Here is a 17,964-nt window from a genome sequence, read left to right as displayed (position 1 = left end):
TACTGTAGAACCTCATTCACGCGAATTTCATGGGACACGAAAAAATGTCTGAATTGTCCTATTGTTGAAATATTGAAGGTATTGAGAAAAAAAGAATGCCTTCTGTATCAACTTGCTTCTATTTATTTGAATGAATTGCCAAATCTGGCTCTTATTTTGCATAAAAACAGTGCAAAAGCTGCAATTCTCGTCATCTCGCAACTTCCAGTATGGTAGAGAGGTGGGCGAGTTGGAAACGGTGCATACTTGGAAGATCAGCGCGAACATGACGGAAACACAAGACACTATGAACTGTGTCCTTCTTGTCTTGTGTTTTCATCATGTTCGCGCTGATTTTCCAAGTATGCTCGCAACTTGCTTCACAATGCTGCTGCAGTGCAAGACCCCATACGTTCATCTGGGACGTGCTTTTCACACGTCCCCTGCTCTGCCGTCTGCCATGACCACCCAGTGCATGTATCTTTTTAGGGAGTGAGCTGGCCAATGAAAGATCAGCTGTCCATCACAATGTAGTGGCAAGTTTGATGCCAGCATGCATACTGTAGAACAGTCGCTTTCCATCCTCAATAACTTCCTTCATGTTTGTGACATTGCGTGTTCGTTGCTCCGATTGAAAATGGCACTGCTAAGCACCACATCTGCTGCAAAGAAATTGTGCTTCTAGCAACACGATCACAGATATGGCCCATGCGGTTTTGAAGGTACATGTGCAAACTGTGCGCATAGAGTCCAAACAAAACAACTGTTTACTGTAGCCGCTGCTGATGAAACTTAAAAAGCTAAAGATGCAATTCTGGATGGTGTGATCCCCCTTCAGATCTGATATATCTGGGTTTGACTGTAATGGTATTTTGTATTGCAATGGCTGGGTATTGTGGGGTCTCGAGATGAGCCGTTCTCGGAACACACGGAGACAGTTCACACAGTCGTGCAACAACACGTGTACATTTATTGACTTGCTTTGTACATACGGTGAGCTCGCCTGCTGAATCTAATGCACAACTAGTAACCCACTAAGTAACCTTATACAATGCCAAAACAATACCCGGAAAACATAACACAGACCCCGGACAACATGAGACATACAATGCACCGCGAATGCGGCGTCGCCGACGTTCGACTCACCACGAGGGGCCCGCGGGAAACAAGCCGCGGTATGGTCCCCTATGGACCCACCGCAGGAGACGTCCATCCACGCATGCTACCAAACCCCAAGGAAAGGCTCGCTGCTGTTTCCTGCAGGCCGGCCTAACCTCCCAGGCGGCGCTGCCGGCGCCACCGCGCTAAACCTACATTGCGCGAGCACAGCACCACATCTTGCTCGGTGGCTTTTAAACTTAACCGCGGCTAATACGCGAGACGCGCGTGCGCCGTGAGGCACAAGCGACTTTACAGGGATAATAGCACCCCACAGTATAAAAGTAACATCTTACGTTAAGCTATGAATTACCAACTTTTAAGTTAACCTCGCTACATAAGCTGTTACAGGCGAGGGTCGGTTGAAGAAATTCAAGTACATATAATGTTTCCACTCAAGTAAGAGGTCATGCGAAGACTTAATTATCAAACTTCTAGCTGTGCCAGCAGCTAGAAGTTTGCACTGGTTCAGCATTTTTTTATTATTACTAATTTGTCAAAACACTTCGGGGTCCTTTGTGAGTATGCAGAACTGATCTTTACGGCGCAGCATCATTCTGTGTAGAGTTCGTCTTATTTATCTGCATGCCACAAATTGCTGAGTTACAAAATGTATGGTGTTCTTTTTAGCGAAAGCATGTTGTTAAGGACTAGTTAATTGTATGTATGTACTAGAGTGGGTGCTATTGTCTAGTGGATGGCTGTTTTTCGTTACATGAATTTGACGCAAGCTTCTACAGTTCAGAAGTGGTGGCTCTATGAAGCTTTTCACACATTAAAAAAAAAAAGGCTGCTTGGTCCATCACTGTTCTTGCTCAGTGAGCTTTACAGCTTAAGAATTCCTTGCTTTTATGGCATGAGTGTAAAATGATAATAAATGTGATGTCACTTTTTGAACTGCAGCAGAGCAATGGATTTAATCTTTTACCCTTTGTGACATCAAATGCTGTGTTGCTTTTGATGTCTTGCAGCCACTTCGTCACTCTGTGCGGCAGCAGAGGCGTCCAGTCTGCTACACAGATGACTCGATTGAACGTCGCACATTGGCGTCTGCTGTGCAGGGTGAGCTTCTTCGTTTTCCCCAGCTAGGCGACAGCTCTAAGGGTATTACTATAGGGCTTATGCTAAAAAGGACAATGGTAATGGTACAGTCGAACATGGATATATCGAACCCACATATATAGAATTTTCGGCTCTATCGAACTCGTAAATTATCCCCTTGAAAATCCTCTGTAAAAGTATAGAAATTCGCACGTTTACAGTCAACTGCCGATTTTTCGGATGCCCGATTTTCCGGACATGCTCGAAAATTCGGACGCTTTCGTGGCACCGTCACCAGCCCCAGAGACGTCAATGTATTAGAACGTCCGAGATTTCGGACACTGAAACTCTTTCGCGTCCGATTTTTCGGACTTTTGCCCAAATTGCAGGTCCGAATTGCATTATTTGAAGCGCCCACCTCTGTCGTGTCTATCATCTCGCAGGTTCGAACCAGCGCTTTCGCGAGTCGATCTATTTGCGACAGCACAGTCCGAAAGTCAGCTTTGCCGCAATGCCCAAGCGTTATGGGGTGAAGCAGACCAGAAATTCAAAGGGGCCGCTATCACGGCGCCGTGCGGCGATGTCTTCACGGATAAGCAGCGGAAATGCGCGGAGGTGATGGCGGCAGCTGGCAAACGCGCCAGTATGGCTTAATCGCCGACAACCCTTACGATAAGCATCTTCAGCTAACTGCTCGGTAGCGCATGTGGCCAAGCGCAGTTGCAGGCATACCGCACGCATTTCATAGGCGAGAACCCCAACGCACCATGCCGCCATTCGTCCTGCCTCTTTGTGCAAGACCGCTAAGTGCGCCACACAGACGCATTGCCTTCGCGGACGAAACCAGCTCGCCATTGCCGCGCCCGTGTGCGGTCAGGAACAAAGTGTGCATCACGAACCTTTTCATGATAAATGCGTGCGTACGATACAGCAACAGTACAGTGACGGCGTCAGCTTAGTTGGCGATGTGCTGCACACAACTAGAAACGATCGGCTTCACACGGCAGCAAATACTGCGTATCGGCGGAGATTCGGTGATGTGTGTACGCATCGTTTATACATGCACACGCGCATCGGAGAAAGCCGGACGAGTCGTCCGCTCTTCAGCCACAGTGTTTTCCGCGTCACCGTTTCCAAACGCTCTATGCAAGAGAGCCGTAATCCATCCCGCGCTTTGCTGGTACCAGCGGCGCTCATCACGAGATGCAGTAAGCGGCGTTCGCGGCAGGTACCGATCGAATGTATTTGCGAGAGCCTGGGCGCGCACCTAAATGCCTGATAATTGTACTGGGAGGCATTAAAGCTATTTCGGACGTGGCTGTGGCGATTTGACCGCTTGAGCGGAATAAAAGCGCATGAATTCGTTTTTTCGGACTGCCCGATTTTTCGGACGATTTCGCGGTCCCTAGGTAGTCCGAAAAATCGGATGTTGACTGTATATCGAACGGTATTTTTACCCGCCATCGGATGTATCGAACACCGCGCGAGCTGGAAGGCGTGCTTCGGCACTCGCTGCGCCTCGCGATCTTTGCGGCACTGCGCCTCCACTGACACCCGATACGCTCGAAAAACGTGAGGGCGAGAGGGCTCAGACTGTACTCCTGTTTGGCGCATTCTCCAACTCGTGGAACGGCTTTTTTCTTTCTTTTTTTTTTTTCTCTCTTTCTCATGCTTTCTCCTCATTACCGTCGGCTCGGAGAGCCGACGGTAATGACATTGCTATGGGGAACGGTAGGGAATGACATTGCTATGGGGAACGGACATTGCTATGGGGAACGACGGTAATTGACATTGCTATGGGGAACGGCGCACGCGGTTCAAAGGTTCCGTTTTCGCCGAACTGCGCTTCGCCCGGCGCCCTGCTTCGCTCACGCGGTCGCGTCTCAGTAGTAGTTTCAGTAATGCGTACTGCCGCGTGTGTTTTGCACACTCGTGAATGTCGCTATGACAGAAAGTTCGACAAAATGCTGCAGGCATGTGATGTTGCTGGATGCCCGAATGGTGCACGCTGCCAGTACACGCTGCCGCACAGTAAAGGTGGGCAACGTTGGGCATGGCAACAGTGACGTGGGAAATATTGCTTTCAGGCGGGTGATTTGAAGTGCGCTAACGCGATGCGGACCACTAAAACGTGATTTTATTTCAAAATAAGCACTTCCTTGGCACAAAAGTAGCACTACGAGATTTCTGGACCTCTATTTCAACAATCAACGTTGACTTAATATTTGCCTTTAGTGTCCCTTTAACAGCAAGGCTGTTAAAGCTGGCCGTTAAATGTCGACCCTGCCGCAAAACTATCATCATCATGAACGGGTACGTGCCACAGAATTTGGGCGAATCCCACTACTCACCGCTACAGCGTGGTCTGTAATAACCCTGATTGTTGAGAGAATGAGTCCAGAGAGCTCTAGAGAGAGAGAGAGAGACAGAGAGAAAGATACAAAGAAAGAGAAAATTTCTTGCCGAGAAAAAATTCTTGAGGCAGGATTGAAACCCGCGTACCTTCGATCTGAAGGCGAGCGTCCTAACCATATGGCTATCCAGGCATGCTAGCAGAGCATAGTATAGCCTTGTATAGTATAGTGTAGCAAGGGTATGAAAGGGAAGTGAGCATGAGGAGGAGAGATGTCACGGGGGGAGGAGGGAAAGGAGGAGGGGAGAGATAGTAAAGCATAGCACAGAAAGAATGAGAGAAAGAAATGCAGAAAGAAAAAAATGACAGGGAACATCAACGAAAGAGAGAGAAAGAAGTAGAGAGAGAGAAAAAGAAGATAGAAAGAGGGAGCAACCATCGCGTCGTCTAGCTAAGTACAGCTTAATTGCTGACAACCCTTACGATAAGCATCTTCAGTTAACTGCTCGGTAGTGCATGTGGCCTAGTGCAGTTGCATGCGTACTGCACACACGAGAACATAAACGCGCCGCACCGCCATTTGTGCTACCGCTTTGTGGGACACCGCTAAGTGCTCGAACCCTTTCATGACAAATGCGTGCGTACGATTCAGCAACAGTACAGTGACCTTGTCGGCTTAGTTGGCGATGTGCTGCACACAGCTAGAAACGATCGGCTTCACACGGCAGCAAATCCTGCGTATCGGCGGAGATTCGGCGATGTGTGTGCGCATCGTTTACGTGCACACACGCTGTTGTATTTCTCTTTTTGTTTCATTTATTCTTGTTGAACGTCACGTGCGGTCCGGACGCTTTCCCGGAAAGGCGTCTGGAACTCCTCGTCTGCCGGCATCGAACCGTGAGACCGCGCCCCACCTCCGCCAACATATAGCCTCGGCGGGGCAACCTTTGACCGCGGTGTTGATGGAAGAAGTGCAGTGCGTCGCTCCGCGTGTGTTGTGCTTGTGAGGGGGGTGTGCGGTTACGTCGGCGGGGGGGGACGGACTACGTGCCTGCGTGCACGAGAGAGACGCTCATAAGATCTTGTAGAGAGCGGACGTGTGTCCAAACGCTAAGATGTTTCTTACTCTTTCTTTGTTTTATCTCTAAGAATATAAGTTTTTTTCAATTCTAACCAAATTTGAGTTTTGTCTTTCTTCAATCGTTCACACACGTATTGGGGAAAGGCAGACGAGTCGTCCACTCTTCCGCCACAGTCTTTGTGTTCCGTGTCATCATTTCCAAATGCTCCATGCGAGAGAGCCGTAATCTATTCCGTGCTTTGCTGGTATCAGCGACGCTTATCACGAGGTGCAAATTTGCAAGTGGCAGTTTGCACGTAGTATAGTGGGGTTTGCGGCAGGTACCGAATGTATTTGCGAGAGCCTGGGTGCACACCAAAATGCCTGATAAGTGTACTGGGAGGCATTAAAGCTATTTTGTTCGTGGCTAAGCTTTTTTTACTTGCAATGCAAACAATCTTGAACATAGTACTGATTTCTTTTTATGTATTCTTTTATGTTATTCAGTCTACAAAAGTTAGTGTTCATGGACTACATGCAGAAGTGTAGTAAAAAAGTGCGTGCTTCAGTTCCGTAGCCTTGGCTGTGCTGCCACAGAAAGTTGTCGCCAGGTATAGACATGTCGGTCAACGGGGAGTATGTGCGACTTAGTGCAAACATTAAAAAAAATTTTTGCAGCTTCTTTTCGTATGACAGCCTTGTACTGTAGAGGTTGTATGAACAGGAATAAGGTGCCTCAGACAGGCAGGCTGATGCTTCGATAGGTGGACCAATCTTTGTCAGAGTCAACTTGTCATCCTTTGCATTTTAGTTTTAAAAGGGTTGGTGTGATGTCGATGACTGAATCTTTTAAAAGCTAAACACCAAGGATGACAAGGCATCCTCGACAAAGACAGGTCGACCTTTTCTCTACATATTGTCACGTGGTTGTGACGGTGAAAAACCAAACAGAAAAGATTGAATTGTTTATTGGCTGAACTTGTGCCCGGCAAAAGGAATGTACAAGCAAGTAACACTTGCAGTACAGTGATAGTGGTGATCATGACCGTCAGTCATTGATTATCTGTTCGGTGGTGAAAAATGTTGGCATTTAGACATGCATGCCTGAACATTATAGCGTTATCACTGTTGCTCGTGTTAGTTTCAGAATAATCTCCACTACTTGCATTGTGCGTGCAATCTTTTGTTAAATTTCGAAAACAATCATGAAGGTTCTCTACATTCTAACGTGGCCCACGCCATAGCGCTTGTAGTTTCAGCCACTGACACACGGCCATGATGGGGAGAGGACAAATATATGCGTAACAGTATTGAAAAACATTGTTTTCAGCATGTAGATTTTAGTGGTAAAGAAGAAACTAATTTTTGCATGGTGGTGGGATTTTTATTACTACTCAAAAAGCAGTTAAATGAGAAACCACTTTTTTCTTTTCTTTTTCATCCTGGGCGTTTCAGCATCTCGAAGCTCAGCTCGCGTTGCTGCAAAGTGCAATGCGCAATTGGTGGCTAACGACCGTCCCCAGACGACACGCGAAATTCTTGCGTCCTTACCTGGTGTCAAGGTAGGTACCATACCTGTTGTTAATTGTCCAAGATCTACTTGTCAGTGCATTTAGATGGCCTTCGTGAGCTGTCAATATCCTCTGCCCTGTACCACATTTTTGTTGTCTAATCTACTAGCACTTTGTAGCTGCATCTGTCCTAAATGTGTTCAGTAACATGTCTTATGTGTTGCTCTGTGCAGCCTCACAAACGTTCGTCACGGAAGCTCAGCATGAGTGAGTATGGCTTCATCTGTTGGCATTGCCTTGCTGGTGATCAGTTTTGATTACCGTAATATCCCGAGCAATTCCCCCCCCCCTCCCTTTCCGCATTTTCTTTTTTTTTTTCAACCTGTTATTCGCTACAGAATCCTGCAGCAGTGGTTTCTAGGAGTCGAAGTTCTGAGAATCTTTAGGTGTATGCACGATTTCTTAGTACTTTTACAGTGCGGTGCCTCGGGGTCGCATTCTGAGTTGTCCCAAATTGTTGGAACATTTGAAGAATGTCTTTTCCTCCTTGTCATAACACATAATTTCACACGAGGATTCCCTCCGGTTCAGTCAATACAGTAAATGCATGCATATTCAATAAAGCATCTCATTAGAAGCACTGGTGTGCATTCTTCTTTGAGGATCATCTGTCACCATCTTGAATTTTGGTTCGCAAACGAACAAGGGCCCCCTCTCCAAATCTTGTCCAATTATCTTTCACCATGCGGGGGGCGGGGCTTGCTCGGGATTTTACGGTAAAGTTTAAGGGGGGATCCTGCTTTAGAAACATATTTCTTTATTCTTGAGCGGATTTTTTATGAAACTTTCACAGCTTATGTAAATCTATGTGCCAATTTCAAATATGTAATTATTCTTGTAGTACAATATGCAGTTTCTAAGGTATCAAACATTTCGTGTGCCTTGTTAGGAGCAAAATTTGCTTCTAGACATTGAGAATTAGAAAGCAAAATGACATATCGCTGTAACCTCGAACGATAACTGTGTAAAGTGAAATGAGAATGCATCTTCTAACCCGATTTGAACAAAAGTTGTGGTATGCTGAACTTTCGTGAGTGAAATCTCAACTTGATACGTACTCGCTCGCAAATGTTCCACGTACCGCAAATTTTGTTCAAGTGGGCTAAGTGTCCCTTTAACAACACCTTATGTTTGTACCAACACAGTAGACTCTCGATAAATGGCTAAACAGAACTGCTGCTTAAATGGAACAACTGCACCTAATATAATTGGTTTCGTACTTGGATTTAGTGTGCCTGTTTATCTCTCAGTAAACGGAGCTCCTGTTAAATGGAACACATTTTCCTGGTCCCGTCAGGTTCCATTTAACGTGAGTCTACTGTACAGGCGAGCCCGACTATATTGAACCCGTTTATATCAAATTATCCCGTATATCGAACAATTTCTAAACACTGTAAATTTACATTGAATATATAGCAAAAGTTACTGTTACATCGAACGAAAATAGCAATGACAACCGATATATCAAACTCCATGTGCCTCAAAAGTGCCCCAGCAAGTTGGCTTTCCCTTGCGGTGGCGGGAAAACTGCCGGCGCCACCCTAGAAAAAGTGGTTTAGACCCAGCTGTGCACGGGCGAACACCCCCCTGCAAAGAATGATCCTGGCCTGCTCGCAGCGCTTACAGCCAATCAGAGGCCGTCGTGCTTTCTCCGAGGCGCAGATAGCGCGGTGGTGGTACAAGTGAGCACCATTTTTTCTTTCTTTATGCTTGCGTGCCTGCTGCTGCCTCTTTTCCTCGAGTCCTCATTCAGCGTGGTCCGTGCTGGTGGTGTTGCCTGTTGGCGCTCTGTGAACTTTCTTGGCACGCTGTCGTCATGGCTTGTGCAAAGAGGCAGAATTTGCCATTTGCCGCGAAACTCGAAAACATAAATCTGGTCGAGCGCGGTGAGAAGTCAGACATCGCCGCCGCATACCAGATTCCAAGGAGCACCTTGAGTACTATCCTGAAGAACAAGGCAGACATCAGGGCCAAGTCGGAGAAAAGGCCAGGTGCCCGCGGCGCCCGACGTGTGCGCACTGCTGTGTACGAAGATGTTGAAGTGGCCGTTTACAAATGGTTTGTGGACGTTCGGTCGCGAAGCATCCCGGTGTCCGGCCCTATGATCGAGCAGAAAGCCAAGGACTTTGCTTTCTTGCTTGGCAGGAACGATTTCCAAGGCAATTCCGGCTGGCTCCGATGACAGCACTGAAGACACCGCAGGTGTTTCCGCTGAAGTTTGGAGCAAGCTGGCAGAGTTCCCGGGTGCTAGCGACGGATCGACATTCGATGAGTTCGTCAGTGCGGACGATGATGTCGCCATCGTGGGCCAGCTACAAGATGAGGACTACGTTGCAGACGTCGTGCCGACCACGAGCCAAAGCGACAGCAATAAGGAAATTGACGATGGCCCGTTGCCTACGTACATCCTGCGAAGTGATTAGTGCACTTGTGTTGGTCCGGCGCTATTGCGTGAATATGGAAGGTTGCAGCCTCAGCTGCTCCGACTGTTGGACAACGTGGAGGCGTGCGTGCTGTCGCAGGCAGCGAAGTTGTTGAAACAGAAGAAAATCCAGGACTATTTTGTTCCAAAGTAGGGCACTCAAGTAAGCCACCATATTGATAAAGTACTTTTCTTATTGGTATGTGCCTTTGTGTCATCAAATCTTATAGCGGGCCTATATCGAATTATGCCATATATCGAACTAATAAACGTTTTTTGGCGAGTTCGATATACCCGGGTTTGACTGTACATCGTTGTCATCTGCTGGGTAGATCAGTGTTGGTGAAAGTTTGTTCCACTTATGCAGCTGCTCAGATTGCGGAGACCCGGAGAGGCTTAGTGGACCTAGAAACACCCGATTCCATATTGGTCAACACTAACATCAAGGTGAGTGAATGCTTCTAATTTGAAAGCTAGGTGTGTTGGCCCCCTTGCAACCTTGTAGTGTGTGGAGACGGGTTGGCACAAGGCTTGCTCTATGAGCACACTTGGGGAAGGACGTGACCAAGGAGGTAGGGTGCATCCCGATGACGTATGCTAGCGCTGTGATGCGACGTTTGCATGGAGAAACACAGTAAGCACAGTTTACACGGGAAATTATGTTTGGCGCGTTACCTGTGTCTCTATGTTACCGCTGACCGGCACCTCCTGAAAATTGAACTGACTTGGGGCCAGCACCACAATGTGCTAGCTGGGGCATGAGGTGCCAATTTGTTATGCTTATATCATAACTGAAATCGGTTTTGAGCTATCTGTTGTAGTTTATGAGTTACAACACTTGATAGACTCTCACTGTCATCCCAAAATTAATTACTTAATTAACAATAAGTTCCTCAAGATTTTTGCATAATTGTATTCACTGGGGCCTGTTCTGTGCCGTAAATGTATTGTTTGAATTTTTTAATGTTCAAATAAGCACACAACAAAATTTAGAAGTCTCCTGTACATATTGTCTCATTAACAGCTTTTACAAAAAACCGATTAATAAAGATCTGTATGATGTGCAGGCAAATGAGGACAGCTTTGGCACTCATCATTGTTTCAGGATTTAAGTGCATAAAACGAAATGGTTATATTTTTATTTGTTGTGAAATGGCACAGGGATGACTGACAGCAACTGCACAAAAATATGAAAGCTGAGAAAATAGAGCTCAAAGAAAATGGACCTCAAAGCTAAGAAAACTGCTGATGAAAGCTGGTTTTATTTTTTGTAGAAGAAATGCAGCATTGTGGCTGCATTGAGCTCGGATCTCTCCTATTTACAATGATGCCCATATGGCAGCACTACCTTTTTTGGATAGAGCCTAATGAAGTAGACTTTTCATTTGGCTTCATCTTTTTGAACCTGACTGAGCCATTTGGGCAGAAAATAAGAGGAGAAATAAATGTTGCAGCAACTTGTCCCTGAAGCGGCTGCACTCGTACTTGCAGGACCTACTGACTCGACATACTATGGCGTCTCTGCCGACATCGTACCAGTGCCGCCTGGCCAGCCTGCTTCCAGCGGTAGATTGTTGGCAGGACGCGGGCACAGTGCGCCTGAGCAGCAGTGCTCTGAGCAATGAGTTCTTTGCCCGTGCCTGCCAGGAATGGCGGGAGCGGCTGGCCGATGGCGAGCTTACCCACGAGAGCCAGGTGCGGCTGCGAGCCGAACAGGACCGGGCCAGCCTTGATCCCTGGAAAGGGCGCCACTTTGAGCACGTCTGGGGACACAGGTCAGTGCTTGGCTGCTGGCATCAGACATCTGGTGCATTGATGTCTGTCATGAGATGCAGGCCACCCTTGGGCTATTGTCCTGCATTGATTCATTTAGTGGGTCTGGAAAACACTGGAGTTATGACAGGTACTATAGAGTAGGGCTGTAGATTGTGATCAGTGGGCCCTGTATACAGTAAGACCTCTGGGATACGAATCTTGCGGGGCCACGAGAAATACAGTCGGAACACGGATATATCGAACCCACATATATAGAATTATCGGCTATATCGAACTCTTACATTATCCCCTTGAAAATCCCCTGTAAAAAATATAGAAATTCGCATGTTTATATCGAACTGTATTTTTACCCGCCATCGGATATATCGAACACCGCGCGAGCTGAAGGCGCATGTCGGCACTCGCTGCGCCCTGCGACCTTCGCGGCACCGTGCCTCCGCCGACACCCAAAACGCTCGAAAAACGTGAGGGCGAGAGGGCTCGGACTGTACTCCTGCTGGGCGCATTCTCTAACTTGTGGAACGGCTCTTTTTTTTTCTTTTTTTCTTTCTCTTTCTCCTACGCTCTCCGCGTTACCGTCGGCTCTGAGAGCAGGAACGAAGGAGCAGGCGGCCTCCTCCTTTCGCCTTTTCTTTGTTTGTTTTTTTGTTGTTGCTGTTTTGTGAGTTTTGAACAGCCAACCACAGCCCGTGCCTTTCGTATTTGCTCAGCCAACCACAGCTCGCGCCTTCCGTACATCGCTGCTGCCCTCGCAGGTAGCCCCGGCGCCCGGGTAGCCATCGCCACCATCGCGACAGATCACGAGCGCTTTGTTGGCGGAGTCCACTTCCGTAGTTGTCGCATACCACCGCGTTCCTCTTTTGCGTGCGTGCTGTGTGAGCTGTGCAAAGGCGCTGCGGACTACTTGAATTTTCGACTTCTCGTGTAGCAATGGCCAGCGTCAAGACGTGCAAGAACCTTGACCTTGCGATGAATTTGAAAGCCATACAGCGTGTTGAGGCGGGCGAAGAAAGTTCGGCGGTGGCGGACAACATCGGGATACCACAGAGCACGCTGAACACCTTGTTGAAGAACAAGGCAGATATCAAGGCAAAGGCGGCAGAGCAGCGAACGTCGGGAGCCTGTCATGTGCGCGCTCCTGCCCACGGGAAAGTAGAACAGGTACTCTATGCATGGGCACCGAGCTGAAGGTTGACTTGCTTGGTGCCATTCAAATGATGACGGGCGCCTGGCAAGACGTGAAGACGGACACTGTGGCCAACCGCTTCCGGAAGGCAGGCTTCGTGACGGCGGAACTTGCGGAAACTAGTGAAGACTTTGACGACGAGCGCACAGATGACGCCTTTCGCGAGTTGTCGTCCCTCATCATGGCTGCCGTACCACCCGAAGTGGAAGCGGACTGCAATGTTCAGGCTGTTGCGAGCCTCGCTGACGAGAACATTGTAGCTGCGGTCGCAGGGACCCAGGATGCCCAGGCCGATAGCTCTAGTGGCGACGAAGATTGTCCGGATGAGGCGGCGGCTACACGAGCGTACTCCGCCGCTGAAGTGGCGGCAGCGTTCGGCTTGATTCGCCGTTGTTGCGGCGACAAGGAGGGAACCGGGCTGTCGCACCTGGACAGCCTCGATAAGATCGAGGCCAGCGTCTTCAACTTCATTTCGAAGACAAAGAAGCAGGCCAAGATAAGCGATTTTCTTTCACGCAAATAAAACATTCTGTTGCATCGTGTGTGCAGAATTAGTTGTCATTCTTGAATACGCCGATTGTAGGTGATCGTCTGCCACTGGTAAGGTCTCGGGACCTGTATTTTTTTATATGGAATTTTTCATATATCGAACTAATTAGCGATCCCCTTCGAGTTCGATATATCCGTGTTCGACTGTATTCGTATCACCTGAAATTCATGTCACCAGAAAACATGGTAAACTGGTATGCAACAAACGAGAGGGGGCGTACGTTTTCATGTATGTTGTTTTTCAGGATTGTAACAGCTTCATAGACAGGCATGAATGATTGTCAGTAAAGTAGTGATGCGAAACTATTGGCAAGTCGACTATCGATAGCATCGACAGTTTTGTTTGAACTATTGATAGTGTAAAGAAACTATCGATAGTGCAATCGACAGTACAGTCGGTAGTATTATTACCAACATTACTATAATCACTATACTGTGAACAATTATGCTGTTGCTGGCCGGCGATATTGCCAAAAAGCAGTTGCGATAGCCTCCTATCAGCAATACTTGGTTTACTTACTTTGTGAGCAATTTTTTCGCGAAATAAAAATGATTTCAGCAGTGAAAATGCAGGAATATATCCATCAATAAATTCAAATTCAAAAGCAACCACTAACACCTTACAATTAACAAACCTAGTTCTTGATATTTTTATTTTGAAATCACAAAATGCAATACAAATTTGAAGCCACACAGTACTGTCAAATGTAACAATCTCGTTTCCTGTACAGCTGAACAATTCAATTTAATGTCGTGACAGCCAAGAATTCTGGTGAAGGAGTGCAAGCATGTCAACTTTCTTGACCTTCAGCCTGCTTCTCCTGTTCCGCACACTTGGGGAACCAAGTTTATGCTGCAATGAGTTCATGCGGTTGATTTTGTATTATGGGTAGTACTGTCAAACTTTAGTAGGGTACGCGTTTGGGCTGGCGCTAGTCATAAAATAACAAACTCGAACTAACTGGAAACTAACTAACACACTGGAAGGGGCACTAGAAAGAAAAACAATTTTTCTATTATCACTAAATTACTATTTTGCAATTCCTAAATCACCACACTTGCCGGGCCAAGACTCTTGGTAAGTGAGAAAACGCGCAAAAAGATAAAATGCGGGTGGCGACGCCCCCTTGAAATTCGCACAGCAGTTGCCGTGACATCTTAGATTCTGACGGCGTCTAATGAGGCCTACGTAGTTCCTAATCTCTAAAAATGAAGTACATTGACATCTGCGGGGGCCATAGACTTAACATACCGAGTGTCAGGAAATTTTGTAGAGCCAATGTCCCCAATGTCGACAACAAATACAGTTTGAAATCAGTGACGTCACGCTCGGAGTTTTGGAATGAAATTTAAGAAATGGAATTTTTACCTTCATTTTCTCGTCTGATAATAAGCTTATGATGGCAAAATGATTGACATTCGAATTCTTAGAGTACACTTTATCAGTTTAAAACGATTCAGTGCTTCACTATAGTGTCCATTTAAGAACCGAACAATGTCCAAGCCCGGCCCGACCCAAGCCCGCCACCTCGAACTCGGGCCCGGCTCTAAGCTCGGAGCTTCAGGCCCGAGCCCGGCCCTGGCCCACCGTGAAAACTACTTTATCCGGCACGGCCCAGGTTTCCGGGTAGGCCGGAGCCCGTGCAGTGCTCTAGGGTGAGTGCACTGAAGAAAAGTTGTGTAGTTGTGAGTGCACTCGGAAAGCAAAACCAAGTCCCAAACCTACAATAATCATACATCTTATTGGCAACGAAACGGGAGTGGTTTTTGCGAGTGTCCAAAACTGGAAACTCAACCACAGCGGCATCGTTTGTGTTAGTCAGCGAAAGGTGTAGTCGCTTACCGGGGAGCAATAAACAACATAGTAACAAATCCGTCATTTTTTGAAACATTCTAAACCAGAAAGCCATCAGTTTTGCGGGCGCAATAAGCGGGAACTGGCCGAAGGACGAAACCGAAACTAGCCAGCACACCGTTGTAGTAGAGCATAAAAAAGAAACAGAGAGGCATTTGTGCTAGAAAAAGCGCATGCAAAGCAAGAGAAATAATCGAAAAAGGCACACGTTTAAACATACTGGCAATTACATACACGTACGGACGTTTTGGTGGCTGTTAGGTGGTGCCGTACATGTACAGCGTGAGCCCTCAAAAGGTTAAGGGACCAAATGTGCGGTGACTCATGACAGCTAGTAGCCCCTTCCTAATCTTTGTACGCTTTTCTGCATGACGCTGGAGTACTGCGGCAAAAGTGACTGAAGCGCTCCGCTTGCGATAGATGAAGGCCAGAAAATTTTATAACCAGTCCTTTGTTGTTATTTTCATTTTTGGTGGGGTTGGAGCTGTTTTGCAGGAGTTTATGGCCATTTCGGCGCAATCAGCAAGTTTACTCGAAGCCGGCCCTAGTGGATTGTGTGCGTACACTAAAGCAATGCAAGTCCTTTAACAACACCTGCATTAGGCGCAAACATAAGCAGACACCACTGACAACTTTGTGGGAACAACCTTGTGTTTTTGCGAGTTTAATAAGCACTTGGTATCCAGAGAAAAGCATTTTGGTTGGTCACAGGTTACCCTCTGAAGAGCGTGTGGCTTCCCTGAACTTGGCCACTGGCATACCCTTGGCGGCACCCCTGGCCAACCGCAGAGCAGGGCGACCGCTACGCAGGCCTCACAGACCCGGAAACAGTACTAGCCCTGTAAGTAGGGGGACAATCGCGGAACGATGCCTTTTCCGATGCCAATGCTTTTCATGCTTTTCAAGGTTTGCCAGTGGTCAGAGCATCGGTCCATCCGCGTTATCAACGCGATTAGCCAGCCGCGAGTGATGGATGATTAGAATGGCATAGAATAAGGCACAAAGCATCGCTCTGCAATAGCACCCTAGGACTGTGTAACACATCAAATTTTGCCATAATGCTGCACTTGCCATTCTGATATGTTTTGCATGAAAGATTGTGCGATACAAAACTCTAGTAGGTTTATGCCTTCCTTTTTCATGTTTACACTTAAGTCACTAAAATGTTGTAATGCATCCTTTTAGCATTTTCTTATTGAGGTGAGGTGGTGTCGAATAGCAGATCACACAGACTCGAAGCTGTTTTAGTTGTCGACGTAGACTGTCTGCATTGCTGAGCAGAACTATATGGATGTACATTTTAGTGATGACTGATTTTGTCAGCAGTAGTAAGAGCTAAACCGCTGTATCTAAATTTGACAGTCGATCACACGAGCATAGTCTTGCGAGGATGTTCCTAGAAAGAAGGTTCACCGATGTTTTGTTGAGTTGAAGAGGGCTCAACTTCGCTTCCGTTCGCTGCCGCTCTCTCTTCGATGCCTCGCTGGGACTGGCAGCAATGGGCACCTCAGGGTGCCACCTACGTACCAGCAATCAGCCTCTGGCAATGCTTCCTCCAGTCAATCTACATCACCTGGGCAAATGAAGCCATCATTTTCAGAAGAGGAAGAAGGGGGCTCTGGTACTGGGAGACATGTGCAATCGTTGGTGGCAACGTGTGAGTTTCTCCGCGATGCGTAGATCACTGTGACAGTTGTGCATGTTGAAATTGTGAACATGTGCGCTACACTCCACACATTTCGTGTGCCATCTTCAGAAAATTGTGTTAGGGGCTCTTAAATTTTTGTATTGAAAGCATTTATTCGCTCATTTCTGATGTGGAACCACGAATATCTGGTAATGCACCCATGACCTCCTTGCCCACAAAGCTTGATATCGTAATACCGTGCAGTTTGCTTGCAGCAATACTTGGAAAACTTGAAAACTGTCTTTAGATATGGACCAGCCTTGAAACCTGTCTTTCAGGATGGCTTTCCATTTGAACAAAAGCAACTCTTTATTTTCCTAATATCCTGCGAAAGTTCCTTGTCAAAAGAGTGCGCAATGAATGCTTACTCCATTGGAGCTTCTTTACTCAACCCACGGCTGTGTCAGTGTCACAGTTCCTGAAAAAATATGTGAAAATAATGCGGTCATGATGTTGGCAGCGTGCAGGAAATTTCCAGCTGTACAGTTTATTTCGTGGCTATATTTCATTATTACATTTGAATGTTGTCAGCGTACTGTCTGTAAGTAATTCTTTTATGTTGAACTTATAATAATAAACTGGACTGAGCTGAAGGACCGCTTGTATGAAGCATTAGATTACAAAGAGGGCGGTATGTTCAAATGCTTGTAGTAACTGGCTTGAGCGGTGCAGTCTTGTAACTGTCAGGAGAATGTTGTGCCACCAACTGCATTAGGTATTTTGGACATCACACCTCAGGTATCGAGGAATCGGTGTGGCCATCCAGTTCGAGGCAATTCTCTCAAGCGGCCCACGAATGCAGCTCGTGTGAAGGACGAGTCCTTGGCTAAGCGGTTCAAAGAGCTCCCTGCTGACGCTGGTAAGAAAGCGCCTTGTACACAGCAAGAGCTTTTTATGGGATTCTGACTTCGTTGGATGTACAGTAGAACCCCCCTAACAAGTTTTTCACTGGAGTTTGAAAACAGCACCAACAACAAAAAACAAATGCAGCAGCCAGAAAACGTATAGCACAAACATGCAGTCTAGAATTGGAAAAAAATGCTACTAAATAAAAAAATGGATGCATTGCACACCGCTTGACCTTGGAAGAATTTATTCTTCAGTATGTGGCCCCTTTCACTGCCGTTTTTTTTTTTATTGTACCACACTCCTTGCTGTTTTCTTTTTCTTTTTTTCCCTCCATGTTATGTGGAAATTTTGTGCTGGTAATGCAGTAGGATGCTCTTCAGGACATGTTGACATTTTTGTTGAGGATTATCTCATCAAATGAAAAGTTGTACTCATTGAATTCTTTACAGATTGAGATGAAGCTTGCCAATTTTATGTA

The 17,964-nt window shown here is 46.7% G+C and overlaps 1 protein-coding gene across 1 annotated transcript in view; it reads left to right on the top strand.

Annotated features, from left to right (window-relative positions):
• Positions 1 to 2,069: 2,069 nt before the first annotated feature.
• The window catches only part of LOC119378009 (putative Polycomb group protein ASXL2), a gene marked incomplete at its 5' end in the record, with an annotated part of 37,904 nt that continues 22,009 nt past the window's right edge, over positions 2,070 to 17,964 (top strand). The window contains 7 exons of the mRNA XM_037647282.2: positions 2,070 to 2,199; positions 7,047 to 7,153; positions 7,336 to 7,369; positions 9,952 to 10,031; positions 11,076 to 11,359; positions 15,662 to 15,791; positions 17,376 to 17,496. Of these exons, the coding sequence (XP_037503210.1) occupies positions 2,070 to 2,199; positions 7,047 to 7,153; positions 7,336 to 7,369; positions 9,952 to 10,031; positions 11,076 to 11,359; positions 15,662 to 15,791; positions 17,376 to 17,496 (886 nt within the window). The remainder of the gene's footprint in view (positions 2,200 to 7,046; positions 7,154 to 7,335; positions 7,370 to 9,951; positions 10,032 to 11,075; positions 11,360 to 15,661; positions 15,792 to 17,375; positions 17,497 to 17,964) is intronic.

Source organism: Rhipicephalus sanguineus, unplaced genomic scaffold (genome assembly GCF_013339695.2).
Source record: "Rhipicephalus sanguineus isolate Rsan-2018 unplaced genomic scaffold, BIME_Rsan_1.4 Seq655, whole genome shotgun sequence".
NCBI lineage: Eukaryota > Metazoa > Arthropoda > Arachnida > Ixodida > Ixodidae > Rhipicephalus > Rhipicephalus sanguineus.
Note: the sequence above shows the minus strand (reverse complement) of the source record. Positions and strands in the feature narration are given on the sequence as shown.